General features: G+C 44.0%; 1 protein-coding gene across 1 annotated transcript in view; it reads right to left on the reverse strand.

Moving 5' to 3' along the window:
- RND2 (Rho family GTPase 2) overlaps nt 1–14,715 on the reverse strand; it is a 127,542-nt gene extending 112,827 nt beyond the window's left edge. Inside the window, exon 1 of the mRNA XM_018555265.1 lies at nt 14,436–14,715. Within this exon, the coding sequence (XP_018410767.1) occupies nt 14,436–14,615 (180 nt within the window). The 5' untranslated portion in view covers nt 14,616–14,715. The remainder of the gene's footprint in view (nt 1–14,435) is intronic.
- Nucleotides 14,716–15,389: the final 674 nt, after the last annotated feature.

Consider the following 15,389-nt stretch of genomic DNA (forward strand, 5'->3'; position numbering starts at 1 on the left):
AGATAGGCAGAGCCAGCTGTCACTCACACAGCTGGGTGGATATCGACAGTAATGTCGCGATCCGTCCCGGCTGTGGCGGTCTCAGTATACCGGTAGCTGTAGCTCGCGGAATACTGAGCTTTGGGTCACGGGAGGATGCTAGTATATGTCTTCTCGTGACCCGGAGGAAAACACTTACTCCATAGTTCTCCTTAAAATAAGAACTCCAGGAAACTCAAAAACTTACCCTTGCAGGGGGCTACCCCTGCAGCAATGCAAGGGATAAGTGCTCATTTTGTCTAGGGGAGTAAATATAGCAGATATAGTCACCTGTTCCTCAGTCTTGCAGTGGTCAGCACTCATCTCTCTCCCCCTCCTCTCCGGCTATGGTATGTTCCTCGGCATCCTCGCATCAAATGTAAGTCAATGAACCTGCATACGATGTGATGTCAGCGGTCCCTAGACTGCTGGAACCCAGGGAAGAAAGGGCTGCGTGGACTGAAAACTAAAAACACAAACCATACAGCTCACCCCGTCATGCATTCTTGTAATCCACATTCAGTGCACAGATGACCCTCTTCTGGAGTAATTGTGTTAAAAACAGCAAAAGCGGCACACAAGGTTCTTCCAAAGAAAATCGTTTTTCTGCCTTACTTGGCCTTAGTTATAGCTATGACTAAAACTGCGTAAGGCAGAAACGCGTCAGTGTTTTTTTTTTCTACAGATTTCTTTGGAACAGCATTGTGTGCCAGTTTTGACTGCATGGACCAGTCAAGCAGCCTGAAGTGAGCATGGGAAAATTAGAAAAAAAAAAAAAACACAACACTTGCAGTGGGGCTATTTTCCCATTTTTTGTTTCCCCTCTTCTTTAACCACCTCCCATTCATTGGCTGTACCTAAACAGCTGGATGGGAGGCTTGTACATGCGGGTGGGCGTTTTAACACGTTTCTCCCCTCCCCCACTCGTGTGCTGCGCTCGGAGCCGCGCGCGACTGGGAAAACTGTCAAAAATTTAAACAGCCAGCGATGTCTAATGACGATTGTGCCGCACATGTTACATATCACCACAAACGTCAGCTCGTGAGAAGTAATTTTAGGGCCATCAATCACTGAAAACAAGAAACTGATGAGCGGTAAAAGCTTTTCAAGCGTCGCCTATGGCCAATTTTGGATGTGGCATTTTTTTGCAATTTTGCGGGTGTGCGCAATTTTAAGGTTTGGTGTCTATTTACCCGTCTTTTATGTTTCACCAAAAAATTGGGGTGATAATAAATGTTTCTTAACATAACACAGGGAAACAGTTTTTATTTCAAAATTTAATGTATTTTTTTTTTGTTATATAGTAAAAAAAAAAAAAAAAACCCCAGGGGGGATTAAATACCACCAAAAAAAAGCTCTATCTTTCCCCCAAAAATGGTATAAAATTAATTTCAGTACAGCGTTGCATGACGGAATAAACGTCAGTCAAAGTACCTCAGCGCTGAACACTGAAAAATGGCCTGGCCAGGAAGGGGGTATAAACGCCCCCGTCATCAAGTGGTTAAAGAGACCCTGTCCTCAGACCATTCATGCCAACAAAAACCTTCTTAAAACATTGTGTTTGCATTTAACATATTTTAGGCATGTTATTTACATGTAAAAGCCTCCCTTGTGTAGATATCCAAAAGCACGGAGACTACTGCTGGGTACCATTATCTTGGATGTGATGTCAGCAGTGCCAGCAGGCTCAAAGCTATCACTCAAGTGATACTCCATAGCAGGGGTGGGCAACTCCAGCCCTCCAGCTGTGCTTTAACTACAAATCCCAACATGCCTCTGCAAGTCATGCTTGTAACAGTCAATCTTGCAATGCCTCATGGGACTTGTAGTTCCACAACTGCTGGAGGGCCGGCGTTGCCTACCCCTGCTTTAAACTATTCCCCTTCGCTCCTCCCCTGGCAGCTACATAGAAGGTTAGGTAAGGAGGCGAGAGAAGGAGCAGCTGGGCCAGTACTAAGAACAATTAGACACTCACAGAAGTGAAGACAGCTACGAGGTGCAAGAAGGGAAGGGGCTGCCCTGGGAAATTGACTCTTAAGGTGCCCATACACTGCTCGATTCTCGTACGATCGTGTGAACGGAGACGTGCGACCGTTTCTACTGTACGGTCGCACGTCTTCCGTCGAACCAGCATGTTCGAAAACCAGCCGGGAATCGTACGATTCTCGGCTGGTTAGAACGGTGCTCGGAAGACAAATGCCGAACGGGCCGGTGTGCGCACGTGCACACTGCCCGTTCAGCATTGCGGTCATCGGAAGCTCGCCCCTCAGGGGGGCGGGCTTGCGATGATCGAGAGTGCGATCTGCCTGTCCAAGATAGGCAGATCGTACGTTTTTTTAATCCCTGTACAACCATCGCAAGACTAAGGTCTTGCGATGGTTGTAGAGTGTATGGCCACCTTTACTGGAGTAGTTCATTTTGCTAGCAAATTCAAGTCACGCAGAAAGTGAATATAAAATAATGAATGGGGAAAAAAAACACACAATTTAGGGATTTAACATACTTAATTCTTTCTGTGCTTGCACCTGCATTATTTTAAATTGGTCTCTTTAAACGTGCACATGCTGGCGGGCGATCTGATCACAAATGTTTATAGTAGGATAGTTACAAAATATCTGTGAACCAACCCACAATACAATGAAATCTGTTAGGCCCCATTCACGCTGAGAGGATTGCCGCCGCTATATCGCTCATTTTTGCAGCGCGATATTGCGAGAAGTCACCGGCCAATGATTTTCAATGGAGCTGTCTTCATGTACAGGTCCGTGTCGCCCGTCGTGGTCGCAAGTCGATTCTACACGACCCTTTTTTCTGCGGATTTTGCGCGATTTTTCGATTTTTTAATGCAGCCCGACGGTGAAGGTCGCGCTACGGTCGCTGGAACGTCCCCCCGAAAGTCGCGATATCCCGGCCGAGTGGATCCGCTCCAAAAGGTATGTCACTTAGTGTGAATGGGGCCTAAAACTGCAACAGCAATGTGACCCCTGCATGTAATGTAATTCAATGTAATCACATGCAACCCCACAGTGACAGTATGGGTCTCTCTGTCTTTTTCTGCATTCCTGGACCTCCAAAGCCCCAGACACTCTAATATATAAATACAGATTTGAAGCAGGCCAGTCCAGACGATTGATGGTTAAACAGTCAAAATGATGACTGAGCTCAGTAACCTATGGGGAAGCAAGAATGCCAGTGATCAAGTCATAGCAGACTGCCTCGGTTTCAGAGACCTTAGGTTACACCAGAAAATGGCAGTTCTACATTCCAGCCATTTTACAGATATTGTATGCGGAGGGTTGCTTTAAGCAGTTGGATCACACCTTTGTATTATGTTTACAACCAACTCATGTCCAAAACTGTAACTGTATCCATCTCATAAAACTAGATAGCCAACAGAGAAGTGTCGTAAGCCATAAGAATAAAACATCTCTAAACTCAAAAATAGGGATGCACCGATACCAATACTAGTATCGGTATTGGTGCCGATACTAAGTATTTGGTACTCGCCCAAATGCTCCGATACCTTATCCGATACCGGAACTTCCAGTCAAAGGAAGATTTCCTCTGACTGGCAGTGCCGTAGGGGAACATACCGTGCGATCAGGAAGCTTAGCGGCGAGTTTGGCCGGCTACGCATGGAGCCAGCTTGCTGGCCATTCAGGAAGCCGGGAGGCGGGTTATTACTCCTCGCCCGGCTTCCTGATTGCCTTGGAAGCCGGTTTCCTGGGCCTATTACAATTAAGCCAGCAAAAAAACATGGAGCTGGCTTCCTGATTGCCCGGGAAGCCTGCTCCATGTCAGCCGAAGCAACGTTATCGGTACTCGGTATTGGTGAGTACCGAAAGCAAAGCATCGGTACTCGATATCCGGCATTCAAGCAACCGGCACTCTCAAGCAACCAACCCATTTTACCGGTTATTATTAAAGAAGAACTATGAGGCGAGTGCTTTTCACTCACGCTAGTTTGGACGCTAGTTTGTGTCCTCCCGTTACCCTAAGGAAAACTATGGGGAAAAGCCTTAACCCCATAGTTCTCCTTTAACTTCCAAGCAACCAGAAACTACAGTTATCCGGTACCTAACGATCCCAGTGGGAGCCGGATAACTGGGAGATTACTATATAGCAGCATTTTAAAGCTGTCAGCATAGGAAATCTGAGATTAATAAAGTGTCTAAACATGAATATAAATTTTGCCTGGTTTGGGGCTCATGGTTTTTAGCACTTCTTACCCCTCCAGCCCCCTGTAGGGATCAATATTGCCCACATATGTTATCAAGCACAGGTCAAATTCTCATAAAAGATAACCATGTGAATGTGTTCTAACGTATGTTTTAATAGATGATTGTTTATTCAATCAAATATATCACTCCAATACTGTCTGAAGAAGCAGAAACGCGTAACCAGAGTGTGTCCACATCTCATCAATCAACAATCTATGTAATGTACAGAAAACAGCGTATAACATCCAATCTACTGCAAGTGATACAATTAAAGTAGAACCGAAGCCAAAACTGTATTTTTTTGTTTTGCATGCAGTAAGGGAGGCTTATAGCGCAGTCAGCTTTTTTTTTTACATTGTTCCATTGGAGAAATTTTCCTTTACATCCTGTCCGAGAGCCATAACAGGACGCGAGAGGAAATCCCTCCAAAAAGGGAAATCCCCGGTGGTCAGCGGGGTCACCAGAACTAGTGTCCTCAATGGAAGAGTTCTTTTACTTTCTGTGATAATGGTGACCAGGACAAACAGAGAGGGTGAATCTCCTTAACTGGGCACAGACAGCAATAAAAACTTGACAGGTGATCTAATCCCTCTCCACTCCATCCAAAATGTAGAAAAACAGTTTGGGTTTCAGATTCACTTGAATAGGATGGATGGGAATGGGCACATGTATGGGATCAGTCTAGCCAGTGACACCTTTTACGTTATATACTACTCTTGTTCCATTGAGCTACTTTTCATCACATGTAAGAAACGTTTACTGACAATAAATAAAGTAAAAAAAATCTATGTTTTAGACACTTTGATATCTCAGACCTCCTATGCTGAAGTCTTTAAAGAAGAACTCCAGGAAATCTAAGAATTAACCCTTGCAGTGGGGTTTACCCTGCACTGCATGGGTTAACTGCTCGGTTTGGCCTAGAGACTAAAATAAAAAAAAATATACTCACTTGATCTTGGGACTGTGAGTGCTCACCTCTCTCCACTTTGGTGGTGGAATGTCGCTTGGCATCCTCATGTCTAATGCAGCTGCATTAAACGTGATGATGTCACAGGTCCTTAGACCGCCAGAGCCTTGGGGAGAAGAGGATGCGGAGACTGCTCTAGTGGCCAAGCAGGAGCAAAGATCAGGTAAGTATATATTTTTTAGCCACCAGACCAGGGGTGTGCAATTGGTAGTTCCATTTGTCATGGAACTACAAGTCCCATTAGGCATTGCAAGACTGATATTTACAGGCATGACTCGCAGAGGCATGTTGGGATTTGTAGTTAAAACACAGCTGGAGGGCCGGCGTTGCACAGCCCTGGCATAGACCAAAAGGAGCTGTTTACCAAGAAAATGGTTGAGATGAGGAGAGAAGCTGCCACCTCTGCATTTGAAGTACTCTGACCGTGTCTGCTGAGCTAATCAGCCGTTAAGCAAATTGACATCATTGAGACAGTCACAAGTCAATCAGCCATACTGATGAATGGATGGAAAAGCTGGAGGACTATTCCAATCACAAAATATTTCAATCTCATACCAGACAGCCGTCTTCCCCACAAATATTAATAATGCTCAAACAACAGTAACACAATGAATCTACTAGATAAATGCAATGAGCACTCTTAATTCCATAATGGAGGCTCATTTCCCTTTCATTCCATGCTACAAAGCATGTCAGGCTTATCCCATTATACGGCAAGATGACAACTGTTTAGTGCTCAATGACCTAGCCAGCTGATATCATTATGTGGCATGCAGTGCATGGTGGGCACACTGGTCATCTGAATGTGTCATACACAATAGATGACACAAGAGACTGTTCATTGGTACACAGTGCTATTCTAGAACACGCTTACTAGTCACCCTAGACAGCTCTATTATCCAATTAGAATTAATCACTTGGAAAAAGACAGCATGTTGTTATAATGTGTAGGTATAGTTCTGTCTACTACAACTACCGACCAATTGGCTTATTTTTTACCTAGTTATGACTTCTTTATGTTCCTAATGGATGTGATAGTACTCACATATTATACACAGATGCAGTGTTCATCAAGCGGTCTCTTTGCTGAATGGTACCTGATCTGCTGACTGTATCCTTCATTTCAATGATGTTCCAATTTAGAGATGACATATAATAGACTCAAGACCGGGCCAAAGCAGACGCACAAAAAGCATCCGCCTTGGGCACCATGCTGCAGAGGTAAGGGGTGCAGCTGGGGCAGAAGCCTCTCCTTCCTATGCATCACTCGGCCATCTCCTACACTGTGCAGGAATAAGCTGAGACAGCTCGGTCCTTCCGATTACACTGTAACCAGAAGCACTTTGCTCCGCTGTCACAGTGACAGCTGCCTGCTCTGTGTCAGGAGCTCTGTGTGCCCTTGATAAACAAAGAACAGCACCCGGCTGTCACAACCTTCCCATGATTACACAGGGAAAAGCCGCATTCTCCCTGTGTAATTTGCAGGGATGATCTGTCAGTTTGACAGCTCTAGTCCTTCTCCTGCATTTATTTACTGTATGACTATTGTACCTTTCATTACCGACCCTTGGTGAACCCTTGTGAGTTTTTATTAACTCCTTCTTTCAATTCTTTCCTTTGTTGTAATCGTTTGTATGCAAGCTTTTTTAATTTGTGTTCTTTCAAGATCGTAGCACCAAACTAAAAGAAAAAAAAAGGATTTGTACCCGAAAACTGATAGGGTGTTTTTGAAGGTTTGTAGTTATCAATTTATTTAAAGTAGAACTATGAGGTGAGTGCTTTTCACTCACCTCATAGTTCTAGCCAACATGTGACAATGAGACTGTCACACACTGTCACATACACAGTTAGAATTTCGTACGAAAGACATTTTTTCTAATATCTATCAATTAGTATGGTGCAAATCAACAGACAAAAAAAAAATAAAAAATAATCGATCGAAAAAAATTCTAAACAGTGAGGCCTCGTTCACACCAGACAGTGCATTCCGGCCCGATTCTGGCCGAAACGCACTGCATCGCATTGCGGCCGGCTCACTGTGCTGTGGGGCAGGAGGGGGCGTGGCGGTCCATTGAAGTGAATGGCACCGTAGCCACGCCCTCCGGCCACACGGGAACACACAAGTCACACAATGCCAGCGGTCCGGTCCGAACAAAATATTGCTTGCAGCATGTTGTTAGGACCGGACCGCAGGCATTGATGTAACTTGCGTTCTCGTGCGCGCCATTCACTTCAATGGACTGCCACGCCCCCTCCTGCTCCACAATATAGTGAGCTGGCCGCAATGCGATGCAGTGCGTTCCGGCCAGAATTAGGCCGGAACGCACTGTGTCTGGTGTGAACGAGGCCTGAATGTGGTTTTCGGTCGGAAACGCCATTCATTCAAAGATAGAATGATAAACAAAATTGGCAAGTTTCTGATGCTGGTATCGAACATTCCGATGGGATTTTTTGTAAGAACGTTCCTGCAAACATCTTCCTGTGTATACCCGACTTAAGGCTAGCCATACATGTTAAGATTTCAGCCCCACAGATTAAAAGAGAGAAATCAACCTAAACTGTTGGATGAAGGAATCTCCCCCGGTGGTTATTGTATTGTGGCAGCTGCTGCTCCCATGGCTGTCAGAATACCCAAACAGTGACTGCATATGACTGGCTAGATTCACTGTTAAGCCGAAACATTTCCTCCCAGCTCCTATGATTTTCAGATCGAAGATTGCTAAACCGAGTGGTGCCAATAGGGCTGTCCACAGATTGAATTTCAGCCGATTCAGCAGAAATCGGCCAAAATGTAAGCCCATGTATGGCTAGCTGATTTTCGGGTTGGCTCCTGCAAGCTTAGGTCTCTGCAGCATTAGTACCTTGCATACAAGGGTAATAAGGTAAGTCTCTAACATAAGGTGGCATTTAGTCCTGGTAAAACATGGAGCCCATTAGTACAAGTTACACAGCACAATAACAAGCACAAGACTTCAGGCAGATGGTACATGAAGTCATGACTTTCAAGCTTTGGAAATATGGAAAGCAGCAACTCAACACTGCGGCTGCCATTCCCATATCATTTTGATGATATAATATGAGCTTGTATGTTGCTTTCCAGAAAGGCATTTGAAATGATTATGCAATCAATATTATATGTTTGTGAAGTCCATTGGGCATCGTAGTGTAAAGCTGTGTGACTTTGGTATTTCGTACTTTTTGATATTGTGTACACTAAAGTATGTATTAAGAAACACAACCACAAAACGAATGCCGCCTGTACCGCCACACAATTCTGAATTAACCATAAATATTAATCACAAAGCCTCCGGCTCCTATCCATGATAGGACACATTTTAAATAACTATGACAGCACATTAACTATGAAAGCACGTAGAGAAGAATGGAGCGGGACATATAAAGTAGAACACAGGATCCATTCACTCTGCCAGAAAACGGCATATCGCTGCAGAGAATTATTCCTTTCAGTGGACATGAATCATATGTTTCAGGTAATACACTTTCAGTGAGTAGATGTTGTATAGAATGTGCTTCAAGCAGACAAAGCAAAGTAAGGAGATCATAGTACAGGGAAATATTTCTGTGTTCGCTTAGTTACAGCTCATTCATAAATTGCAGCAAATAAAAACTGGAATCCCACGTACATTGGCTAAATGCTACAAATGTCCATAGCAGTGAGTTCCCCCCACTGGGGGAACGGAAAATGTTATTATACCAATGTGTTTAGCCTGTAAATATTCTGCACCACTGGGCTTTTCTGTCCCTTTAGAGCCCATTCACAACATATGTGTTGGGACTGCGCTGGCTGTTGTTTCCAGCGCAGCCCCAACACAGGACAAGGCAATTTGCCTCATAATAGATGGGCTCGGTTCACACCACGACAATGCACGGGCGCTGCAGTGGTATGCACTGAGAAAAAAAAAAGTACTGCATGCAGTACTTTTTTCAACGCATTGGAATGCGATGCAGTACAACCGCCTCACTCCTCGCTGTGCCAGTAGAACTGAATAAAATGTCACTTGTGACATGTCAATAAAGTTATAAAAAAAATATAAAAACAGTGCATTGTGCCAGGTTTGGCACATCGGCACTGTCGGGCACCGCACACCAGCCGGTGTGAACTGACCCTGAAAAGCTGAAGTTTAAGTTCCTATTTGTTTTTTAGGATACAACATCAATCCCAGTCACATTAGCTTCCTGTGATGGTGGGCATCATGCCAATACACCCCAAATTGACTACCTTTCTTTCAGTGCTCTGGGGGCTAACATCTGAGACTATCAGTGTGATAGAGTTGTGCTGCTTGCCTGTCCCTTCCTCCATTCACAGAGTGTGTTGCACGGTGCAACACACTCTGAATGGAGGAGGAGCAGATGAATGACAGGATCTGCCCTGCCCATTCACAGAGCATAATGCATTGTGGAACAATAATAGCTCTATGAATGGACCAGAGGGCAGGAAGGGGCAGGCGAGTGGCGTAACTCTACCACACTGATATTTGCTGGTGGTAACCCCCAGAGCACCAGAAGATAGTGGTTTTGGGGTTTCTCCGGCAACATGAACGGAGGATTTTAGCAGGATAAACGTTCATTTTAAGCGCACCTCTCCATAAGCTAGTCTGGCCTTGTTATACTTTTTGAAATACATTTTCAATAAAAGCCAGGACTGTTCACACCCCATGCACAGCCTTGCCCAGTGCAGTCCCAACACAAACACAAGGCAATTTGCCTTTCTTTCAGTCTGCCTTTCTGTGTGCTAAAAATAACATCACGCCGCACCAGGATTGGCACATAAGCACTATTCCTGCCAATGCAGACCAGTGGCCATGTGTTCAGCATTCATAACTCTTCCCAAAAAACAACCCACTGCTTGATTCACATCTGGGGGCTCTGGAGAGAAGTACTGAGGCCGGGTGCTGGGATCATTTCAGGAAGCCATGTATAGCTAGCCCCTTGTATCAGCCATCATATGCCTGCATGGCATAGAGAAGTGATGTCATCACTGGACTAAAAAAATGCATATGTAATGAAAATGGAAAGACATGGTACAATTACCGGTTTGGGATAGATGATTGTTGCTGGGCGCATCTATCCTGCATCCAGGGACAATCATTTATACCATGTATGATCACATGCGGGCTGCCGCTAACAGATGTGCCAGCTGTCATTAACTTGAATGAGCACAGCGGCCACATCTGAACAGGCCACCTAGGATTCCTACCGCAGGGATCCATAGGTTCTTGCTGCAGAAATCCCAGGCCGCCCCGTGTGAATGAGGTCTATGGGTCCATTCACACCAGCAGCTGTATCAGAACGCTGCCACTGGTGTGCTCTGTCAAGGCTGTGCTGCCAACACAATGCACTGTAATGTTATCTTTGTCAGAACTTTACTGAAGTGTCACAAAGCGAACTGTGCCAATTGTAAGCAAGGCAAATGGCATGGTCTTTGTGTTGGGACTGCGCTGCTTAAGGCAGCTGGTATAAACATGTCCTAAAAGGTAGACATACACAGCCATTGTAATAAAGGTTACACTATTACACTAAATATGTAGAACACGGCTGATGGCAGATGCATGCTGTAGAATTATGTCTGAACTAAGTGGAAGTGCAGTGTTTAAAACAAAACCCTGGCTGTTGTGTTTGTTGCTGGCAAATTCCATCCACACAGAAAACCTACACGCAGCATCCGGGCAGAGTTAGGGAGAAATGCTGTGCCATGGGTTTCATTTGCTTCGTGGCCCAGACAGACAAGCAGGAAAAGTGGCATTTGTATGTAGCAAGCCAACGCAATCGAAACACTGAATAAATCTGAAGTGTTATGAAACATACGGTACATAGTGAAATCTTCCAGGACAGGAATACCATGGACAGTGAAAATCTCACATGAACAGGCCTTTTTGTCCAGTTTAATTTCATATGTGAATGCATGGGTTGCTTTAGCAGCGCATGGTAATGCTAATCAATTTGGTCAGAGGTACCTGATGAAGCAACGCATGAGCTTGTAACCAGTTCTGGCCAAAAACAACAAGCAAAAATGATTTCATGGTCAGCTCTATTTAGAGGCTCATGTTTTCTCTACAACCAAACTGTCCCTTCTCCCACCCTAGAATACTAATGTTTTATCAGACCACTGTCGTCTATTACGCTGACAAAAATAAGGATCTGAAAAAGGTTAATGACCAAACAGAAGAAACAGGATTATAAATTGTTCTGCCATTGATGAGAACTGTCAATGAACAGCGCTCCTAGTGGTCAAGGTCAGCATTGTAGGAAGCTTTCCACTACAATGAAGCAACAATGAAGAATAATAATAATAATAATAATAACAACAACAGGATTTATAAAGTGACAACAGTTCTAAATTTTACAAAACAAAGAGAGACAAAGGTACAATATAAATCTAAAAGTAACCCCATGTATCAGAAAGCTTCTGTGAAGACATACTTCCCAAAATAGTTTAGGCAGTTTTTATGCTAATCTCACACTAAGATTCATGCAATGTGGTTGTAAACCAGACAACACAAATATATTTTGCATCTAATTCATTCACTGAGCTATACAACTGCACTGCAAGACTTGTGGTTGAAGGTTTCACCCTGCTTTGGAGTAGTGAGGTTCTAATTACACCTGAAGAGTCTATAGCATTAAACAGCACAGCATATCTCTACTCGAGGAAAGGTCACTTTAATGAATTATGCACACAAGGGAGATGAGATTGGCATGCTTTATAGCATCCATTCTCAACCAGGGTTGACTGGAACTCTAGTTCCTCCAGACTAGAGGGTCCCTTGATCTGTGAACAAGTGACCTCCCATTTGATGGTGACTGCATAGTTCCGGTGTCAATGCTACTTGGCAAAGCCAACTGTAGGACACCAATGGATTTTTTAGCTGTCTGTAAGGGGGCATTCTTCCCACTGACCACCAATGTAAGGGACATTACCCACTGACCTTCAATGAATTTGTTTTAGCAGAGGTTCCCTGAAACCTAAAAATTACTTCAAGGGATCCTCTGGGGTAAAACATTTGATAAAGGCTGTCCTATAGAAATCCTTTATAAAGATCTGCATGGGCACTATGGGATTACACTTATTGTTTTTTAGGATCACCCTACTATTGACATGACTAGGATTCTAGAGAACAATAGGCGACTACGAAATCCCTGCTTACATTTTCTCAGTTCCCATCTCAGTGGATTATATTTAGAACTTTCCAATGTAACCTTTGTTTTATTTCGCCAAAACGGCTCAGTTACTTTGGCTCATATGACCCATAACTATGCAATGTCACTGTACATCGAATGCACTCAGTACATCACATTATAAGAAGTTTTCCACCAACACACTGGACTGAAAGTGCCAATCCAAACTGGGGTCGCAACCAACTAATCGATTAATCAATAATAATCGATAATGAGAATAGTTGTCAACTATTCTCATTATCGATTAGTTGGTTGGATCCCATAGCTCTCTCCTCCACGCTGGGAGGGGGGCACAGCAAGCAGTGTGCAGATGTAATAACAAGCCTGCTATTGGCTATTGCACCAGCCCACTACCTGCTGTATTTACAGTCAGCTGCCATCTGCTGAATCATGCCACTGGCAGCTACCATTCCCTGGCTGAAGATATTCAAGCGCCATACTGCCATTTATTTCAATGGCACCCCAAATGCGCCTCCCACCTGCAGTGTGATGCCCCGCACTGGAATGCACATTGCCGCAATGCCGTGCGTTCCAGTGCAGTGTGATTACAAAAAAATTGTGCAGGCAGTTTTATTTTGAAGTAAACTTTATGTTTGTAACACTGCATTTGTCTATTTTATTTTAAATTATGGATGGTATGTATTTAATTTTCTTTTTATCTGAGTAATTGAAAAAATTATTGGCCAGCTAATCGATTATGCAAATAATCATTAGTTGCAGCCCTAATCCAAACCCAGTGTGGATACAACCAAGAAATGAACGGCTCACAGCCCTGCATAGAATCACACTGTATATCACTAAAAAGCAACATAGAACACCAGAAGACAGGAGATCCGAAAAAGGAATGAACTGTTCAAAGCTCTGTATACAGCCCTGTGTAAAATCACACTGTACATCACTAAAAACCAAGATAGAACACCAGAAGACAGGATATCCAAAGAAGGAATGAACTGGTCACATCTCTGTATACAATCACACTGTACATCACTAAAAACCAACATAGGACACCAGAAGACAGAAGATCCAAAGAAGGAATGAACTGGTCAAAGCTCTGTATACAGCCCTGTGTAAAATCACACTGTACATCACTAAAAACCAACATAGGACACCAGAAGACGGGAGATCTAACCAAGGAATGAACTGCCCACAGCCCATATGGAATCATCTGTATGGAACTGTTTACAACCACTGTATGTCACTAAAAACCAACATAGGACACCAGGTTGGGTGAAGACGTGAGATCCAGCCTGGGACCAAACAATAACAGGGCCCCCCAAACAATCTGATGTGAAATGAGAGTTCTGTTTACAATATACCGGAAATAAGCGTTAACCCATTAAGTTATTATTTAGAAAATTCTTCTACAACATAAAATCCATAGAACCTTTACAGAAAACTGGAGGGTCAAGGTATAGGCTTGTGACAACAGAAGGAAGTGCTGTCAAAAAGCAAAAGCACACAACCCTAATTGGTTCTAAGGAATGATGGGGTAATTTGGGGGAAGTAAGCCATCTAGATAGATAGATAGATAGATAGATAGATAAAGTATGGACAGAGAGAATAACTGGATAGAGATAGAGAGAATAGATTGAAATATATATACACATATATATAAAATGCATAAAAAGAATACATAGATATAAAGAATAGATAGATAGATAGAAAAAGTATGGACAGAGAGAATAAATGGATAAATAGAGATAGAAAGAACAGATAGAAAAAAAATAGATAATGCATAAAAAAGAATACGATAGATAGATAGATAGATAGATAGATAGATAGATAGATAGATAGATAATCGATAGTCGCATTGGTAAGAGCCAATCAGAAGTCAATGTTGCTAATAAAGGAGATCTGGTCTGCACACTTTAAACCATTGTTCCCCAGCAGCTGACACTCCATCCTTCCACTCATTGACACTAGTGAGGATAGAAATGACTGTGTCCGGTCCGATCCGATCCATGGAACATTGATCCCTGGGGTGACTATAGACTGTGGAAGGACAGGACGGGATTGTACGATAGTAGGTCTACCTCTGGATAGCAGTCCTTAGCGAAGACGTGGAGCAGAGCTGTCTTTCCACACTGCGTATCACCGACCACCACTATCTTGCAGCGAGCCATCTGTTTGTCCATGGTGTCCTCAGACCTGGCCCCCGACATGGAGAGCTCCCCAGGCCAGTGGAACAGATCCCCCCGGTCCAGTCCACACATATATTGCGATCCTTAGCCTCCCAACATCTCTTCCTTACTGCACAACCCGGACAACGGAGCCCCGGACCTGGCAACTTCGCATTGACGCCTCTACCAAGGCACCAGCCAATCGAAGGCCGTTGTGCTGCTGATATTAGCATAAGGGGCGTATCAAACGCTCCCGGTACACCGGTATGACTGTAGGTTAGGAGGGAGCAGTGTGTTGCAATATGTTAATATTTCTATGGAGAGCCACAAGTGTGTCACATGACTCGGCACACAAAGGGTTACCTACAATGAAAGGAGCCTCTCCAGTGGATGGATGGCTCATGAAGGGAGATCAATGTGGCAGATTGGTTGGGATATTCATTGTAGAGTAGAAGGGCGGTGTTCTTTGTCTCTGAAGATGATTATGCTGCACATTTACCCCTTAAATGGAATTATCAGCTTTAGGGCTCATGCATACCTCTCCAGTGCAGTGCATTGTGGGAACGCACGTGTTAACATACATTGCATCATGCTTACCAACATCTTCATCCCAGTCCCCAGGATCCTGTCACCCCCTGCCGGCGGCCCAATGCTTCATAAGCCCACTTCTTGGGTGTTCTCACCCGCATCACACCAACTTTTTGGGTGGTCAGACCCCTAACTATGCTGGTCATGAGCCCCTTGGCTAATAACCTTTTCTGGTTTTTGTGCATGGAAGAGTAATGCTGTGATCTCTGCAGAGCCGTACCTATAATGAGGCAGCCTGAGGTGGTTGCCTCAAGTAGCATCTCACTGGGGGGGTGGCCA

Source organism: Nanorana parkeri, unplaced genomic scaffold (genome assembly GCF_000935625.1).
Source record: "Nanorana parkeri isolate BGI_ZX_2015 unplaced genomic scaffold, ASM93562v1 scaffold190, whole genome shotgun sequence".
In the NCBI taxonomy this organism is placed as follows: domain Eukaryota; kingdom Metazoa; phylum Chordata; class Amphibia; order Anura; family Dicroglossidae; genus Nanorana; species Nanorana parkeri.